Source organism: Bradysia coprophila, assembly GCF_014529535.1.
Source record: "Bradysia coprophila strain Holo2 chromosome X unlocalized genomic scaffold, BU_Bcop_v1 contig_79, whole genome shotgun sequence".
Taxonomy (NCBI): domain Eukaryota; kingdom Metazoa; phylum Arthropoda; class Insecta; order Diptera; family Sciaridae; genus Bradysia; species Bradysia coprophila.
The window spans coordinates 1,431,923-1,452,685 of record NW_023503370.1 but is presented as its reverse complement, the minus strand read 5'-3'; the positions used below and the strand labels follow the sequence as shown (position 1 = coordinate 1,452,685).

At 32.6% G+C, this 20,763-nt stretch overlaps 2 protein-coding genes across 8 annotated transcripts in view; both read left to right on the top strand.

Moving 5' to 3' along the window:
* The window catches only part of LOC119070437, a 106,086-nt gene extending 94,785 nt beyond the window's left edge, over window positions 1–11,301 (top strand). For 2 of the 7 annotated variants that reach the window (XM_037174783.1, XM_037174781.1), the window contains exons 6-7: window positions 2,773–2,969; window positions 8,745–11,301. In XM_037174783.1, coding sequence (XP_037030678.1) covers window positions 2,773–2,969; window positions 8,745–8,911 — 364 coding nt within the window. In that variant the 3' untranslated portion in view covers window positions 8,912–11,301. Of the gene's footprint in view, window positions 1–2,772; window positions 2,970–5,940; window positions 6,175–7,379; window positions 7,427–8,744 lie in introns of those variants that run through there. The other 5 variants (XR_005086514.1, XM_037174786.1, XM_037174785.1 and 2 more) reach the window with 5 other exon arrangements.
* A 6,464-nt stretch (window positions 11,302–17,765) lies between these two features.
* Window positions 17,766–20,553, top strand: LOC119070429 (glycerophosphodiester phosphodiesterase GDPD5-like). The gene is made up of 4 exons (XM_037174770.1): window positions 17,766–17,927; window positions 18,153–18,274; window positions 19,142–19,594; window positions 19,662–20,553. The coding sequence occupies exons 2-4, from the start codon at window positions 18,187–18,189 to the stop codon at window positions 20,417–20,419; spliced, it is 1,299 nt and encodes a 432-aa protein (XP_037030665.1). The 5' UTR covers window positions 17,766–17,927; window positions 18,153–18,186; the 3' UTR covers window positions 20,420–20,553.
* Window positions 20,554–20,763: the final 210 nt, after the last annotated feature.

Genomic DNA, 20,763 nt, shown 5'->3' with positions numbered 1-20,763 from the left:
TTGTATCCTGAATACTACTTGCGATAACGGGAGTAAAACGCAACCGATTCCAATAAACTTATTTTTTCCTGAAAGATAATATAGTGTCCACTCCACTCAACGAGAAGTACTCCGTGAGAGAGCAAGCTGTCAATTCAATTTTGTCTCTCACACGGAGTACTTTTTTGGTAAGAGGAAACTAAGCATAGTATAGATTCTCTATGGGAGGTAAATGCGAAGATCGGACGTGTTGGGGACGGCCGGGAAAAATAAATGTGTGAAAGTGGGAGTGTTTTTTTTGCTTATAAATCGAGTGAATATTAACCGATTTCGCTAATTTTCGTTTTGTTTAAAAGAAAATGGAATACTAAGTTTTCCAAACAAAATGCCGGGTTGTTATAGAAGTTGAAGGTGAGAGGAAGGGAATGTCGACGAATGTTTAAGTCAGACCTTGTAAGGGTTTGTCAATAAAGATTTTAAAGAAATGTAATTTAGATTAGAAGAGCGAAATTCTCAATTAAAGAAATAAATGAGGGGAGATGGAGTAGAGTTGTTGGATGAAGGAGAGAGACGACGAAGGAGAAGGAGAAAGACGAGGCGAAGAAAGACGAGGCGAAGAAAGACGAGGCGAAGAAAGACGAGGCGAAGAAAGAAGAGGCTTTTTGAAACTTTCACTTTTCCTTTTTTCAATCTGCAAGGTGCAAACCGGTGACCCGCAAAATCGACCCGTCCAATATCGTACACAGTGTACAATTTAGTCCCAGTCCAATTTCGTTCTGTATATTTTCGTCCAGACCAATATCGTTAACTGCTTCAGTCCAATATCTTTTTGTCCAATATCGTTCTGTCCAATATCGTCAACCGTCCAATATTGTTCTATCCAATATCTTTCTTTCCAATATCTTTCTTTCCAATATCTTTCTGCACAACATCGTCAACCGTCCAATTTCATTCTGTCCATTATCTTTCTTTCCAACATCTTTCTGTCCAATATCGTTGGCGGTCCAATTTCATTTTGTCCAATATCGTTCTGTCTAATATCGTACAGTTCAATATTGTCAACCGTCCAATTTCATTCAGCACAATATCGTTCTGTCCAATATCTTCCAGTCCAATATCTCTCAGTCCAATTTCATTCTGTCCAATATCTTTCTGCCCAATGTAATCGCTGTGTTCACTACAGAATGATATTGGACAGAATGAAATTGGACAGTAAGATATTGGACATTAAGATATTGGACAGATGGGCCGCACGGTAGTAAGTAATCTCAACTTAATTCATAATTTTCTTCTCGCCATAAAGGCGTTTTGTTTGTTCCTAGGGAATTCATCCTTTTACGAAATGTAACGTAAAGTAGTTTAGCTTGTCCCTACAAAATTTATTTTTTATGAAATGAATACAAATATTCATTGCACATAAAAAGCGTTTTAACACGCCGAGCGATCCGGCCCATTGCCCCGGAGCGAAGCGAAGGGCCGCAATGCGAGCCGGGCGCCGGAACGGTGTCGGTAACTTAGGAGTTAATTTTTTTTCTCGCATCGTCTAAGCATTAGTCTGTGTCATTTGTTTTATATAAAATTTAAATTTACAGACAGCAAAAATAGACAGATAAAATTACAAAGACTCATTATTAGACGATGCGAGAGAAAAAAAATTAACTCATAAGTTACCGGTTCGTGTAGATGGAGAAATTTTTGTAAGAAAAGTGCAAGTTTTAGTTTTTGATCACCTTTCACCAGCTACACAAACTTCGAAGAATTTTTTTGAAAGTGGTTTTGGCTTCTAGGGTCAAATACCTTTCTTGTCACATAACAAAAAATCCACTATTTGCACACAAATAGCCAAAAGTATGTAAAGACTTACTAACCTTAATATCTTTCTGTCAATATCGTCAACCGTCCCATTTCATTCAGCACAATATTGTTCTCCTGTCCAATATCTTTCAGTCCAATATCTTTTCGTTCAATATCATTCAGTCCAATATTATTCAGTCCAACAAAATGCGACTTGACGATTTTGGACTGAGAGAAATTGGACAGAATGAATTTGGACAGAAAGATATTCGACAGAACTATATTGGACTGAGTGAAATTGGACCGTGAACGATATTGGACATAAATATATTGGACACAAAGACAATGGACAGAATGAAATTGGATCATGAACAATATTGGATAGAACGATGTTGGACAGAAAGATATTGGACAGAATGAAATTGGACGGTTGACGATATTGGACAGAACGATATTGGAAAGAACGATATTGGAAGAAATGATATTGGATTGGACGATTTTGTAACAGATGAAATTGCACGGGTCGATTTTTCATAGTGCCGTGCAAACCTTTTGAAGTTTCTTTAAACGTAAACGTAAAGTAAATTTTCTTTTCTATTGAATTTTTCAAGCCCAAAAAGTGGCTATTATGATACAAAAGTGTCAAGAAATTTCATGTGTAAATTTGAAAAAGCCTAAAAGGCTGTAAATTTATTTTTAAGTCTCTTTCGAATTCTCCATCAAAATATTCAATTGAATCAACTGATTTCAATTTGCGATAACCTAAAGTTGGCTCGTTCGGTGTGTGTTTTAATGTAGGTGGAAGCACGGGTTTTCGGTGAATTTTGAAGTTAAGTATGTAGGACACACATCGCATATTCAAATATAATATTTGACCTGGCTTGAAAATCAAAACGGCCTCCAAACCGATACACTTGCCAAACGGAAAATACATGAACAAACATAACCTTTTCAATATTTGAAAGATTTTAAAAATTCTTTTATTTTTACAATTTTCAGAGCTCGATGGCATGAAAATCGTACCATATTTAATACACCCAATCCGCGATTGATGAATGTATCGCTATTGCGTGACAACAAATTGTTACACGGCCAGGAAAGACGCGGATCACGAATGTCTGTACGAATGCCGTCACGTCAGCCGAGCATGGCATCGCTCAGGGCCCATTCACCGAACCCATCGTTAGGTAAGCAAGGTTTGTATTGCGCAATCATTGCACATTTAAATTTTCTTTTCTCATTTATACCTTCGGACCAAAAAAAAAATGACAAACGAAGAAAAATGGATATTTGTAATCAAAATGTAAACAGGGTCGTACATTTTATGATCGTTTTTACATTTTCTTGTAAACTATTTATAAACTTATTATAACTAAAATACATAACTTGCGTGCGTGAGTATACAAGATATTCTTTCTGATAAAATTATGGCTCTATTTTCCTCTCAGCTAAGGTAACTCTTTATCTCGCTAACATTTCTATTACTATGTGTATGCAGTACTTGTCTCTACTTATTTATAATCATTAAATTCTAATCTATCCCATTTGAGTTTTTACTTAATCTTGATCGACTCAGATACTAACTCTTATTGCACAACAAATTAAAAATTATGTTCATGAAAATGCATGTATATTGGTTTCAACACTCTTGATCGAAAAATTTGGTAAACGTAAAATTCTATCCAAATTACAATGAAACACAGAGACTGCCAAGCGAAAATTCTTTTATTGTAAAAGCTAAAAACTTTGGTGAAGTATTTTTGAGTCCGTCACGGATGACATCACACTGAGTGGAAATTTCGACACCCCAAAAAAATGTGAAAATTTGTTAGAATCGTCACGTTTTGTATACCTCCCTCCTTCAAACGTGTAACGTCATAATGAAAAGACATTGGTGATTTATCATGGGTATTTGCCACGCACTTCAAGCTCTAAATAGAGTACTGAACTTGGACAGTGTATCGAACAATTGTTGCCACCGTAAAAAAAAATTGGAACAAATTTTCATACAAAATACTACTCTATTTGGCAGCTGGTCATTAGAAGCACTTTTGCTTGAAGTGTGTTGGTATTTGACACAAACGGCAAGCAGTACAGACTTTTGATGATGAGATTTTTTGGCTCATTTACGCTTAACTGACCTTTAGGTCTTGTCAAAATGTGAGAAGATTCACGTACAAACTAATATATTTCGAAAATTCAAACTTTTATCTATTTTCCATTCAAAAATTTTTGGCATTGCCCTCAAGACCAGTTAAATGTAATTGATCTTCGCTCCCCGTTAAGAGACATCGATGCTTAGCTAAAATTGTAGCCGACCTTTGTGTCCCTTTTCAAAAGTAGAGGACCGCAATAACGACCACGAATGTATTAGCTTTAAATCAAAATTAGTTTTGGTTGTAGTCGTTTGACGTTTCGCTCTGCGAAAAGTGAGCAGTTTAACAAAATTTTCATTGATCGTTACTGCGGTCCTATATTTTTGAAAAAAGATTCTGGTCGAAAGATATCATCAAAAGTAAACCAAAATCCAGTTTTTAAAAAACGCCCAAATGTATGCTTTTCAGCAAAGCATCGAAGCCTCTTAACACTCTATGCAATTCAAAATTCGGTTTTTCGAGCGGTTTCACACCGAAAAGTGGTTTCGCTAGAAAATCAAGTGACTCTTTGTTCTGACTTTTCTAATGTGATTTGTGGTTAACTGGCCAACTAGTCGGTGCCTCCTCTGGTTAAATATATACGATTGAATGACTCGTTAGAAAATTCATTCCTTGAAATAATTTGGCCTGACGCTGTCACAATGTCGTCGGTGAGCTGTGGTTTATTTTTTATTTTCGAATATCGCAAACAAATTATGGATTTTATTGTATGAAGATCCATTCAATTCAAAGCTTAATGATTGTTCTATCCCTAGTTTGAAAACGAAAATTTGAATCGTCATTAATTCAGTTGAGCTCAAAACTCAAAGTTTTACCGAATAAAATTGTGAATCTAATTGCCGTGGTAGCTAGCTACTTCTTGATTGAGCTTCTTAGACATATTTGAATTTCATATAAGCTGATCAAAAACAGCAGAAATGTTGGCCGGCTATATTTTGATGATGAGTTTAGATCAATTACTTCCTTTTCCTAATATTGAAGCCATCTACTTACACTATATTCTATCTGTTGTTTCTGTATGCTTAACCCATTGATTTATACAAATAAATTTCGAATTCTATTGGAGACACAATAGAAAATCGGTCGGCAAATGTCACCCGATTGATATTTTTATGGTTTCATACAAAATTTGTGGCCGTCCAATTAGATCAAGCCATGCAAAAAAAAACAATTCTTTTTTGACGAACGTTACATTTCGATTACAAATAAAACGTTAATGCTACCACCGAGGCTACCACTAACACATTATTCAACCATAACTTCAAAACACAATTCCACCGCAATTTGCTTAACATTCCAATAAATTCCACCAAAACAGAACACAAACACGCAATCATACCATATAACAACAATCACAGTCACTCTTAACTTCACAAGTTCAGCTTTTCATTAATTGCTATCTACATCCAATAATTGATGGAAATGAGCCTACAACCGAATATAAGCAGTTTCACTCAATTGTGAAATGAGTGCGGTTTGCCTACAACACTCAATAATATCTCAATATACGCTTCAGTCACATTGATATTGCAGAGAAATGTTTGAAGACCACATTTTTGTAGTATCCACTTATTTAAGTGCAATACTTGCTTCGACTGGCAAAAAACGGTGTCAAGACTACTGTCCTGGCGCATAGAGTCTATTTTTGGTAATTTTTTGTGTGTCTGTGCCAGTTGTAAATATTTTACGATGATCTTTATAGAACCTTAATCTTCTCGTTGTTCTTAATATAAATAAAATGAGTCAGTCTCATGACTGGGTAGGATTTGCGCTCTGCCAACCTAGTCCTACTATTTGCACCTGACAACATTTATTCTCTTTTGCTTAACTTTTGCGTCAAAGCAATTGAAATCATCATTGCTCTTAATGACGGAAACATCGTCGAACTGTAAAAGTATTCTGTGTATGGCTCTCCCATTTAAAAAAATTTGTTTGCGATGAAGAAGTTTATGAATTTAAAATAAATTTTCTTTTTTTCTCTTGGAAAAAATGAATTTTGCTATCGATTTAGAGAACCAAAATACAATACAAGAGACGAAAATGCATCCGTTAGCCAACAAAACCAGTAATTAACGTGCTCTACCGGACAGAAATTCGATTTTTCCATTACCATTCAACCCAAAGTAATGTTCATTATAAATCATGCGTTTTTGGTTTGTCGATGCTAAAATAAAAGCGCTTCATGCAATAAATTAATGGCTTTTATAAATCAATTAAAAGTTGAAACATAGAAAACATCAACCACGTGAGCTTTTTATGTTTAATAAATTTTTTTAGCATTTTTGTATTCGATAATGAGTTATTATTACAAAATACCAATATATCAGGGCTGTCGTGAACTCAATATATGTGTACTTTTATGAACCGAAAAATTTGTTGAATTTTTGTTGAATCCAATTCTTGTCTTACTTGTAGTCGGTTTATTTATGCATTGTAAACGCCTGCAAATAATCTGGTATAATTAATCGAAGCTTCAAAATTGATTTCATTAGAAAGTCTGAACTTTTATAAATTTTACGTTAAAATGTAAGTAAAATGTTGCCTCTAGCATTGCAATACAGTAATTTGGTTACTTTCAATTTAAGCAAATTAGATCAGAAAGATCTGCTTCATAAAAATTATGGTAAAAATCACTGAAACAACCAATGACATTTATGATGTTGACTGGCCTTATGAAATATGAATTCTTGCATAAAGTTACGTCAAAATAAGTAACTAAAGGGATAGTAATTTTTGGTACTCTATGTCTGACTTGAAAGCAGTCACTATGTTTGGAAAGACGTTTTCTAAATTTTCGATTTTCATTTAAAAAAAGGAAAAATATAGGAAAATATCTTCCTAAAAATCGTCCCTACTTGAAAGTGCTTGCATTTAAAATGTGTGTCCAAAGTATATATATATCCAGTATATCAGCCCGACTTAAGAGGATTTTAACGAAATTTTCATAAACTACTCACGTTTCTCAGAACCGGTCAAACTGCTACAACCAAATGTATTTTCTGTTGAAAGCTAACACATTTGTAGTCGGAATCGCGGTCGTACATTTTTAGAAAATGATTCTGATGGAAAGATATCATCAAAAGTAAACTAAAATCCAGTATTTAAAAGTCGCTCTAATGTATGCTTTTCACCAACGTAACTTCTAAACCACTCCTCGAAGTATGCAAATACTCTCTGGAAAAATTTAGGCACTCGATTGATATATAGCCTAAATGTAGGCTTAAACATATGCACACAAATTTATCGTATTTGGGTTACGTCAACAATACGATATTATCGGTAGATGAATTCCATGTTGAATTGTCTTCCCCACCTCCTATATTTCTTCTATATTTTCGCGATATAAATTATTTTTGAAGCTTTGACCGGAATTGAAATGCCATAATTAAACTGACTATCTTGTGTGGATTCCACCCTACAATTATTATTCATTTTAAAAAATAATTACAGAAAGATCAGCGAGGATTCCTCCTGTAATTCCAGAAGATTCATAAAAGGTAGATGATGCAAAGAAAAAGATTTTTTTTACAAAGTTTTGTTGCTCCGATTTTGTTTGGTAAAAGAATCACAAAATCTTTGTTTTCAATTTATCGATTAGTTTTGTGGTTGATTTCGATAGTGTTTTTGTTTTTGGAATTCTATTTAGAATTTTAGTGTGTGTGCAATAATGGTTTGTTTTGGCGAATTAGATATAAAAGGGGCTGGTCAATACCATGCAGGAAAGGAAATACAAAATATCTAGCTGAGGTGACTGGTTCAATCCGTTTCTCAAATATTGAATCTGTCTGTTTATCCATGATCCAACTCACGAGTTTTTTTTTTTTTTTTTTTTTAAATATTGTCGTACGTAAATACGTAAGTAGAGAGCATGTTTAGATTTTGTTTCGTAATTCAATCGTGACAGCAAACATTTTATTATCACAGAACATCTTTAGGATTTTTTTTTGTCACATTTACCTGCACCATTTCAAAGTCATTTTTTCTGGTACGATTTCGTTACAGATCAAGATTGTCCCACAATTTTGTAGATCAATTTAACTGAATGAGGTTATTGTTAACCGGAACCAAATCATTTTGTGACATAAGTAAACTTAACTGAAAAGATCTAAAACCTACACGTTATTGCCCCTATCTTTATCTATTACAACCTCATAGAGCCAAATCTATCGACAGAGACAGTCCAAGCCGGCTCCAGGAAGGCATTGGATCGCATTGGTTTAACTAACTCATTCGACTCAAAGTTATTTATGTAAAATAATTGAAGATATCTACACAGCCACAAGTATACTTCCAGACCAATTTAGAACCTCAGTCTCACTTTTTTAATATTCTCTCTAGTCTTTTCCATTCATTAAAATTAATGTACAACACAAGGATGTCACTATGGAATTTTTCGATGGATTATCCTTGTCTTGCATATGAATTTCAATGGAGTGAGAGAGAGAATATTGTAGAAGTGAGACTGTAGTTCGAAATGGTCTACTAATGTTGCTTGAAACATTTTTCTATTATAACTGTGAGAATTTGAAGATCCCATTTCTTTAATGTAAATATTTTATTTGATTTAAAGTATAGAAGCCGGCAAACCTACAGCAAGTTTTTTTTTGTGTGTGTGCATTAAACTGAAATTCTTGTAAAATATTTTCCGTACTGCCGATAGTTCTCGTCTTTTCTGCCAATATAGAAACTGTATAAAGCTTTCTGACTGATCGAAACACGATAAAGACAGCCCTGATTGAGCTCCATTCATCGTTCATTAATAAATACAAAAAATTCTTCTTCTATTTTCAAATTCTCTTTCGCAACGTATAATAGGATCCCGACGTGGATCCCGTGGTAGCAGCAATGTATCAGCGGCATCCACACGTTCCAATCGAAGTAATCCAACAAATGGACACGAGACAAAAATAATAGTAGCTGATAGCGCTAATGCACCAGGTGTAGAAAAAGTAACTATAGAAATATCGGAAATGAAAGCATGAGTGTATGAGGTGTCGCATAAATAATCATCATTGAAGAACTTAAACAAAAAAAAAATAAATAAAAATAATTCAAAATAAGCAAGAACATCATCAGCAAAATCTCTTTTCCCAACAAAATGGTGTTGCTTGCGCAATATGAGTAAAACTTGCTTAAAATCAGCTTATTCTCTTGTTTAATAAAAAAAAAACTGTGGAAAACGTAAAGTCGAACACAAATCGTCAACTTAAACTATGTAAAACAAGAAAAGCCCTGTTGCCTAATAGAATATTTTATTAAAGTAGTAGATTTAGTGTCACAATTATTAATTAAAAACCAAAAACAAAATATATGAAAAATCTATTAAAAATCAATGCGTATAATAAAACAAAAAAATGAAAAATAATAAAAAATAAATAGCGTAGATAAACTAACCTAATTTAAAATGCAATACTTCTGGGACCATACCAACTAATTCATTGATATGCGTTTCATCGAAAATTTAGCAAAAAAAAAATATTTCTAAACTGAAAAATTACATCACTGTTCTACCAAATACGGACCCTTACTTACAGGGATAATATTCAAAGGATTTTAAAAATCGTTCTTCTTTTTCTCGCGCTCCTAACTTACATTTCACCAGCAAAATGAGACAGTACAATTTTGTTTATCATTACGTTAAATTAAATTTCTAATTTGAAATTGCGCCCAAACGTTTTTTTCTCTCTCGAATGACTAAAATTTCGGCCAACGGAAATTCGATATTTTACTTAAGCTTTAATCGAACAAATTGTTAAAACTGAATGGCGATTTCGTTCCGTTGAAACAAATATTATGGAAGCACAGACCATTTGAATGGATTTCCTCTGCAAAGTGCCACCCAACCAAAAATTATCACTGAAAAAAAAATTGAAACATTTTTTAAAAACATTTCATTAAAATCGGCTTCATGAATCGCCCCCTCCCATATTTTTCGGTGTTACTCGTGCCTAGAAACTTTTTTTTTACTTTTTTTGGTTTATTCATTAATTTAAGATGCAAAATCGATACTGTGTAACGATCTATAAAATCAAATCAACATCCATATGCCAATGATATTGTTTCATTATTGCTAAAACGAAGCTTAAAAAGTGATATTTTCTAGACCATAAATGAAAATTAAAAGTAAAAAAAAATAATTAAAAACTAAAAACTAAAAAAAACACTCACACATACTTTGATACGTGATATTTTACGACACCTTCAACAAAAAAACAAAAAATGGGAATAATAAAACGATTTCGATGTGCAAATGATTTTCTTTTTCTGCTAATCTAGATTTCTAACTTAGAATTGATTTGAACCGCGATTTAAATGGCTAAATTGATTATCGTAAATTTACTGAGCTTTAGACAAATTTGTTTAAAAATAAAATTTAAAAAAAAAGAGAAAATCTAGTATTGAAACGTCCAAGATCAGTATATAAACATCAAAAAACTAACCATGCACCAAAAATAATAAATGATAAACAAAACCGTAGTGTTTTCTAAATACCTAAAATTAATATAAACTAACTAAAAAAAACCAACAACCAAATTTGCACAAGAAATGAATGATCAAATAAACAATAAACGAGAAACATTAAAAGAAAATTTAGAAAAAAAATTAACAAGAAGTTAAAAAATTAACGGTAAGATTTGATTTGAGAGATATTCCCCTTTTTTCCAAATATATTAATATAGAAAATTTATTAAAATTTTGCTTAAAATAAACTAAACTTAAAGTAAAGTTAAAAAAATAATTAAAAACAAAAAAAAATATTCTCATTTGATTTAGGTTTTTTAATACTTAAAAATGATTATATCAAACGTAATGAAGAATCAAATAATTGTAAAATACAGGCGTTCACAATTAAAACACTTAATTGAAATTAAATAAACTTTCATTGAAAAAAGAAAAAAAAAGAATATAAATTTATTAAATCTAAGGTATCAAATAGCAAAAAAAAACAATTTATTAGTGAAGCGTTCTCATGTGTGTAGATACTTAAAACGAACAAAACAGCATTGAAAGTTTTAATATTTAAAGAACAAAACAACAAAAACAAGATCTAATTCTTACAAAAAATAGCGGTAATAATTCGCATAAAACCCAAACATAAATCTTTACAAACCAAAAAATCCAACCAACCATTTCCTTTTCGCATAAAGTATTTCTATAGCCACTTGTTTTCTATAAAAAAATTTAGATAAACAAAAAATGAAGCAACCGTAAACAAACCTTCTAATTCTAAGCTTTACAGCGATAAATAAATCCTTGATGACAAGTAAATAAAGCGTAAAAATCTAACTTTATAGTTGTAGTGAACAGAAGAAAGTAAAAGAACGAAACACAATATCTCTCTTATACAGGATGCAAACTCATTAAAATAATTCAAATATTTTTTATTTTAATTCACTTTTAACGATTCGTTAAAAATAAACCATCAAAACCTTCTTTACCATTTTCATTTTATATGTGTTAATTAACAAAACCACATAACAAATAAAACTCTTTTCTACGACTAAAAATTATCTTGTAAAAAGGCACAAATTCATTTGAACAATCAATAGGAATATTTTGTTTTCCTAGAATTTTTTTTTGATTTCAGAAACAACATAACGAAAATCCAACTCACAAAAGTCCAATCTTAAGAAATATTTTCCATAAAATAGGGGAAGATTTTTTGTAAAATATTTTTTTCTATTGTATTTTGTCTCAGCAATGTAAAACCAAAATCTGCAATGAACGTAGAGGAATCCCAGAATATGATCATCGATCATCTCGACAAATTCAATTGAAAATATTTTCCCATATATATAAGTCCTTCCGGACCGTATCAGCTTATTTATTGGAAGGTTATATGTATGGATGATATATGATATTTAAGTTGAGACAATTCAGATTCTCGACGGATGATCTTAATTTGATGCTATTAAAATTATAAAATCAAAAAAAAAAAAAACACCAACGGAAATTCGGGAATTTCTCTATTTTCAAGACATTTTTTCGTCCGTTTTTAAAATCCATTTTTGTTTAATTTTTGAACGACAAAACAATAATATAAATTTAATTTATAAATTGCTTTGTTTTTGTGCTCAATCAATAAAGCTAAACTGTGAATAACCAAAAAAGAAAAAAGAAGTAAAAAAACCGATAAAAATTATTGAGTAAAAATATTAATAGAATTTAATGGACACACAGAAAAAGCATTCAATATTTAGCTGGTTAAATTTCAAAAAATAAAAAAAAACCTTAAAAAAATTAGTAAAAAAGGGCAGTTTGTACAAATTGGTAAACTGTAATTTTTATCATTTAAGGATGCCTCTTTTACGAATTAGGAAAAAAACAGAAGAAGAAAAAGAAATTTCTAACAGAAAATATATCACCTTACACTTAGATAATAAAAACAAATAAATGACGTAAAGTGTTGAATAGCATTTAAAATATACGGGAAGACTATAAAACACTTTATTATTAATAGCTGACAACATTAGTATGAAATTTATTTGTTCTTATTAATGTAGCGTTCTTCAACAAGAGTTAATAACAAAAAAAATAACAAAATAACTTCGCATGTAAGCCGAAATAAATATTATTATAATCGAGAAAAAAAAATGAAAATAACAACAACAAAAAAATCGTATTTAACCTGCAACAGATCCTTTTTAAAACTACTTTCAATACTGATTTAATAAACAAAAATAAAATTATAAGTAAGATTCATCTAACGAAATTTCTTTACCTTTACTTATATACAATAAGGGAAAAAATCTTCAAAACTAAAAAAAATGATAAAAAAATTATATTTAAAACTGTATCACTTTACAAATAATTATACTTGAACTTTTAATAATATATTTACTTTACATACTAAATTGTTTTGTTATTGAAGGATACTAGGCCCCATCTGGTGAATGGGTCAGATCACTTGACTGACGAAATCCCCTTTCACTTAGCTAATTAAATTGTGCATCAACTTTTGTAAACATGAAGTTCTTGGAAGCAATAACATTCCATATAGCTTGTATTATAGACTATTTAGTTGAAACCTATCATTTTTGGATAGATGTTCGTGGCTCCATCACGCCTGGGTTTCAGTTGGAGCAAGGTAGAAAATTTTGTTTTACCGACTGCTTAAAAATTCTGATTATTTTTGAATGTTTGTCAACTTCCAGTGGTATTATTTCCTAGATTATATCCTCTTCTGTGCCTCCGATTGCAATGTTTTTTTAGGAACGTGCTAAACTCAGTGCAGGGAGTCTATGCTTCTACATTTTAAGCCAAACCATTCACATCGAGTTGGAGCAATGTAAAAAATAATTCGTTTACCAACTCGTTCAAAATTCCGATTATATTTCATTGTTTGCCAATTTCAGTCTCATGAAAAATGTCTGGACACTCTGCAAAATGATTGGAAAAATGCAGCGCGAAGCTTCAAATGCGCGACGATAAATTTCTGTTTTATGTGATTAACTACATAGCTGTCTAAAAACCTGCGTCCTGCGTCAGTCCCATCTACAACATGTATGTTGGTTTCATCGATTTTTTTAGCTTAATTCATGTAAGTTACGTTCATTTTAGTTCCACTACAGAAGGTGTTGAGTAGATGGCGTCCATTTTGGAACATAAATAGGCCGCTGTAAACACAGCAATTTGGTTGCCATTTTCTTTGTTTACTTCGGAGTATTATGTTGTGTCAAACTTTTGCAAAACACATCTGCCTATAGTAGACATTCGAAAGTAGACTACAATTGCAGTAAGTGATGCATTTTCGTGTGATACACTCTTGTAAGGTTCAGATATATATTCAACAATAGTGCTATTGACTTTCTATACTGTATATACAAAAGTGGAGAAACTTACTTTATTGTTTTGAAAATTGATTTGTGTTAATCAAAGCCTATCTTATATAAAGATTACGATTTTATCAAATGCTTTATAATAGTAGTTTATGCAACAAGTTGCAAATGGTCAGTAGATTTGAAGATTCATAACCACGCTGTGTGATAATAACACTCAAATTCTCAATTTGTAAGTAACTCACAACATTTAATAATTTACTTTTTTATCAGATAACACTTCCATCAATTTATGCATGAAAATGGGGAAAACTTTGTTAACGGAATTTTAAAATAGTTATTTTATCAATTCAGTGACGAAAACTAAAACTTTTGGTTATTTTTTTGAGAAAAACATTGTATGTAAAAAGTGAAAGTGATCATAGTTGACAGCTGCCAAATAGAGTGCTATTTTGTATGAAATGATTGTTTTCAGTGTTTTACAGTTGTGTGACACACTGTCAAACTTCAGTGCCCTATTTAGAGTATGCTTGAAATGCGCTTGGCTGCGTAAACAACTTTTATGCTACCAGGTGATAATAGTAGATTATGGACCTCTGTCCACATGTTTATTTAGACACTTGGGGAGTTATTGCAAGAGCCGAAGGCGAATGTTATAACCCCAAGTGTCTAAATAAACATTTGGACAGAGGTGAATACGCTATTTTATCCACCTACGGCGAAATAATAGTTATTTTTCAGTGCTATTATTTCACCTAGGTAGATAAATGTGGTTTTAGTCGCTAGATGTTTCTCCATCTAAACCGCCAAGGTAAATATCGTGTGCCTACAAAAATCATTTATCACCGAGTTGCATTTAACATTTTTTTTTTCAATAAATGCAATGAAAGTTTTGAAAAATTCGAACTGAAATCGAGTATTAATGTCGATGTTAATTGATTTTTAAATGGTCATCAGGCAGTATAAATAATGTATAGCAAAATATAAAGATATTTTGGATTTTAGGTCTCCTGTTTAAATAGTTTAACCAGGTAAATAAGAAAAATACACTTCCCACGCTGAATTGCTCATTGAGTCAATATGTTCGTAAAATTGAATCTTACGAATTAGGTATGGGGAACCTTTAAAAATATAGTTCGATACGGTATTTGAAATCCAAGAAATTTGAATTATAAAATTAACTTTGAAACAAAAAATCTAAAATTTGCAAGTCAACAAACTATATAAAACACCAGCAACTTCAGAAGGTTGACTTCGTCGTTCCATTAAAATTGACAAGACTAAATACGCTCAAAAAATCAGATCATTAAATCAAGGTTGTGAACACTGGCAACTCACTTTATAGCTCATCTTCTGACGAATTTCATAACCTGTGCCGTGATGAATGCAGTTTCGTATTGAAATAGCTAGAAATATATGGGATCTATAGCACTTTACTTCTTATAGTAGTTGGACGAATTCAGAAGAATCCGAGGGACTATAAGAGAATCACGATTGGTTTAAACATATTTTAAACATATACTGGCTTGTCGGGGGAGTAAATTGTCAATCTATTCAGCTCAAGCAAAAGTGATTGCAGTCGACAGCTGCCAAATATTTTTTAGAAATGGTTTTTTACAGTGGTTTACAGTTGTGTTACACACTGTCAAGTTTCAATACTCTATTTAGAGTACCACTCATGCTTGAAGTGCATTGATATCAGTATTCTTACTTGTCAGTTGATCTAAATATTTTCAAGATATTGATCAAATCTGTTACTTCATTTTTTTTTAAAATTTGATTGTAACCATATAAGACCGCGTTAGTCAGACCTTCTCGCTTATTCTTGAAGTTGATAACTGATTATATCCGTGTTTGTTTTGAAATTGTTTGTTTTAGCTTCTTGGCTATCACCGCATAGAAACAAGTATCAAAAACAAATAACAGATGATATCCGTGCGTAGATATTTATCTGAAAACTCAAGATTCGAACTTAAGATAATTTGTAGAAAACTCGAAAATTATTGATAAAAAACGCTCATCAAAACCCCTAAACTTAAGATAATGTTATATCTCAATTCAAAGAGGGCGTAATATTTGCATATTTTCTGTTTTCCCAAACTCAACTGTCAGAAATCAATTCAATAAAAGAATCAATTGATATTTAAATAAATTGTAACATTCAATTCTTAGACTTCAAATCCAATTTTAAGAATTAAAATTTCTTAAATAGTCCATGAATCAGCAGGTAGCATTTATGACCATGATGATTGTTTAAAAATAGCTTCAACAAATGGACGGATGTGTTTTCTTGTTGGTTTGATTAGATAAAAACAAATTGAGAATTAATGTTCAACGACGCGACGTAATAAAAAATAGTTCACATAATACTCGAGGGCTATACGAAGAATAACAACAAATGGAGAGCATTGTGTACCTTCTTCACAGGGATCAATTGTCAATGGAGCAGGGCGCTGGAAAAAAAAGGGCGCAGTAAAATCGTAATTCAAATAACTTAACCGTTTTCTAAATACAGTTTGTTCATTTCATTTTTACACAGTTTTAGATATGTCAGAGTTTTAAATGTACCCAGTCAATTAAGTTCTTCCCAAATTATGAATTTTTGGCGCAAAATTTAAAATTTCTATCGCGAATTCAAATATTGCGCAATTTGGGAAGAACTTAATTGACTGGGTACATTAAAAACTCTGACATATCGACAATCTTTAGAAACTGTGTAAAAATGAAATGAACAAACTGTAAATAAATAAAATTAGATTGAACTCTAAAAAGGTGCTCAGATAAATTGGCGCTGTGAAGGCTTAATGCAGATCTGACTAAAACCCTCAACTAAACTTTAATTCAAAATTGTTTGCGAACATGGACTTGTGAACTGCGTCTACCAATTTTCTATGTTTTTGAAGTATAATACTGCATGTGGGCAAACATGTGTAAGACATCACATCACGTTGATTTAACGTAAATAAGACAACAGCACGTGTGTTATCAACTTTACCTATGAGTATGTGTGAAAGCTATGTTCTACTTCAGATAAAACCAACAAAGAAAACATCGTCTTAACATGTTGTTGCTGTTATCAGCAAATATAAATTGACGAACAAATCGACATAAATAATTGTTAATGTACCCAATAAACTGGCAGCATTTTTTATTACAATGTCAAACACTCTGAATAGCTTATAAACACCGTATTCATGTCAACGATTTTCCGATTGTATGTTGAATGCGTAAATCCAGGCGTAAATCTAGGTGCCGAGCTCATAGTGGTAATTGGCGCAGATTGGGTTGGATGACTGATAGCAATGATGGTGTTAGGTTCTCCTGAATCATTCAATAAGTCAATAAATCATACTTTCTCGCATCTTCTATGAGCTCTTGAATGATTAATTCATATAGAAAACGTATATGAAGCCTCTACGAATTACGAATCGTGAAGCATTAAACAAGTCATCGCAAAAGAAGCATCACAGTAACGAAGATATATTTCATCAAGTTTAGGAGTTTTGAAGCTTCGTTATTTTCAAATTTAATCGAACTGGCTTCTTTCTGAATTTGTTAGAGCACTCTCCACTTGAATCGCAATACTCCTTTGACGATGTAATTGCAGTAAAATATCCGACCAGTCAAAAATTCGAAAGACTTGTCAATATAGATAAGTTCAAACAATCGTCGGTGGATTTATAACTAAATATAGCAGCCTATTCAATCAAATTTTTCGTGGTTTATCATTCATGTGACCAATCGAATTGATACTGAATAATAAATCAGTTTATGCATTGATAAAGGGGTGATTTCTTTCTGGGACGACCCAACGAAACTTTATGAGTTAATTGAACTATACTTTTTACCAATGAAATGTTTAGATTTTTCATTTTTTGTATGAACGAAAGACACTGAAGACTTTGAATTGACGACACCCGAAGAGCTTTTTTTGAGTCAGTCCAACTCCGCATAGATAGTTCAAGATCGGCAGATGATAAAAGAAAACTCTTCCACAGAAATAGTATATTAGGATGTCTGTGCCTTGAGAAATGTGTAAGCCCTAAATAATTTTCTATTTCCAGCTATATGAAGATCAAATTTAGCACGGGTCTCCAAATCAAACACAGCTAATTATTAAGCTCATACTAAGCTATAATCTCGCGTTAAGACAGACGTTTTCCTGTGTGGTCGATCGTATTGGATTCTCAACGAATGTATTAGTTATATTGTGTATCATGTAAGTATTTCACTTGAAATTGCGAAAATATATGCCAGACCGTCTGTGTATGATACTTTAGTCAATTCACATGTGAATATGTACAATAATATATAAAGTATAGGTTGCGGTAAAATTGTAGTTGTGTCATCATCATCATCATCATTCGATTAATAAATGATAAGTTAAGACAATTAATTGTTCAATTAAGAAATTTAGAAATCAAATTATTTTTCCTCAGTACAGTCTTGTCTTGGCCGTTGAATTGTATTTATCAGCAATGAATGTGGTAATTTGCTTAACGATATTGTGTGGTACGTACGTGTCGGCTGGAATTGTGACTGTGCAGCAACCAAAACAACTTACTGGTAATTATGCAAATTTAAAAAAAAAAAAAAAAATCGGAAAAATAGGAAAGATAGTGTGTTGATCCAGAAATTTTGTTTAAATGCTTGAGTGTCCGTTAAATGGAAAATAATGTTTTTTTTTTGAAGATGGTCGTTAGATCCATCAAAGTGTATAACAGACTGTGTGTGCAATGAAAACTTTGCGGTCTATAATTTAGATGTGGCTATTTTTAGAAAACACAGAGATAACAGCAGACTCAATGGAATTCGTTGTTCGCTCGCGTAGAAGAACAAAATCGAAATTTTGTATATTTAGACGACGTAATTTTTATGTCATTTTGCATTAGCAGTCACATCGCAATCAATGAAGCATTCGGTTTAAGTTGCGAGCCTTTAGGCCACCACCGGTTTTTCCTGAAATTTCGAGTTCAATATTACGATTACGTCTGAACATGCAGTGAATCGCGTATTCCTAGTTTCAATTGAATGTAGACTACGAAATGGAATGTTATTTTAGGTACCTTTCACAGTCGGCAACATAAGTTGTGATTAATATCAAATTACTTCATTCTTTGAACATACTTTTTGGCTAGAAATATTTTTGGAAAATTATTTTCCCAAATTTTTCCACATTTTCTCGAATTTTCCTAATTTTTCCATAAATGTGGGAAAATCTAGGAAAATGTGAGAATATCAAAAAAAAAATCTGAAAATGTTTTCACGAAATTAGTACCTGCTCTTTGCTGTATAACACGATTGAATTAATCAGAGCTTCAGGAATACATGACATTTTTCGTGAAGCCGTTTTCGATAGACAGATCATAATCGTCCGTAACAGGCTAATTGGTTTTGCGTATAATTTACAAATCTAACTTTTCCATCCATTAGGACTATGGAATACATTGGATAAACAACAGCCAATACTGGCTGCTCATCGTGGCGAAAAGGTCTTAATGCCTGAACATACAGTCGGTTCATATGAATTCGCCGCTATAGAAGGTGCCGATTACGTCGAACCGGACTTAGTGCTCACACAGGATGGTCATTTGGTTTGCTTCCATGACTTGTCCCTTCGTTCCGGCACGAATGTAGCTGATTTGCCACAATTTGCCGATAAAATTGGCAATTTGACGATTCAGATTGGTGGAGGATTCAATCAAACCATCAACAATGATTGGTTCATTCATAATTTTACGCTCGCTGAACTGAAACAGTTACGCGTGAAACAGCTGGTGCGAGGAATTCGTCCACAATATTTTAACACTTTGTTCGAGATACCAACTTTCTCGGAATACTTGAATGTGATTCATAAAATGTCCTATTTGCAGAATAAATCCGTAGGTAAGTTGTTGTCTGTTACCACCGAATCAAATCGAAAATCAAAATTTCAAAAATTATTCTATTTCAGGTGTAATTCCTGAGCTCAAGGACCCAGCATTCCACAATGGACTCTGGCCGGGAAGCTATTATATGGAAAATCTATTACTTAATACTCTGAGAGACTATGGTCATCCAATTAGACAAGGAGACGTACCCAAGTGTAACTATACGAACAACGGCAACGTGTTCGATATCACATGTGGACATGTGATTATCCAGTCGTTTGAAATGGATTGTATCAAATACTTACACCAATCGCTTGGCGATGGATCCCCCATTGATTTACTTAAACTGGTCAGTATTCAGAATTACGAGGAATTGACATACGATGGATTGAAGGAAGTTGCCGGTGTGGCGCAACATATACACATCGGAAAGGAATATCTCTACACTGGAATCGAAGTTGCTCTGCAAAGCTATAACTACGATCAAGAGCGTATCGCCAGTCTGGGCGGATTCGTACCACCGGAAGATATTGTTAAGGAGTGCCATGCACTCAACCTCAAAGTAGGTATTTACACGATAGTCGACTCGCATGAGAGAAGTAACCGAGGATGCGCTATTCAATGTGAACCTGACGATAAGGAGAAAGAATTGTTTTACTACTTTGAGATGGGCGTTGACGGTTTCTTTGTGGAAAACGTTCCCGAAGCTGTGATAATACGAATGAAATTCGATCATCAACTACAAATAGAGGCACTGACTAGTTCGGGAAGTCGGCTCATCGGTTTCGGAGGGTTTGTCATTGTATTTATGAACTTCATTCGGATGCTGATGTTGCACTAGAAATTAATTGTGCAAAGGTCGAAAGGTCGCAACCGTTCGCTTCCATTTTGACTCCAATTTTTACATCGATGAACACAACCGTTCATTGTTGCTCTAAGATTAAGTTGTTCGTCCAATAAATTCAACGAAAAAAACTTTTTTAATTTTGTCTTAGCAATTGTTGCATGCATGCGGGGCTGGTCAAAACATCAATTTGAGGGCATGTTCCGATTACGTTTAAGTTTAAGCGTTGATAGTTTTGATAACCAATGAAGTTTGATGAGAAACCACATAATTATCCTCGTAATCCTCGACGTGAACGTTCACTTTGATTGAAGAAATAAAATTATTGTTGCATCGTTTAA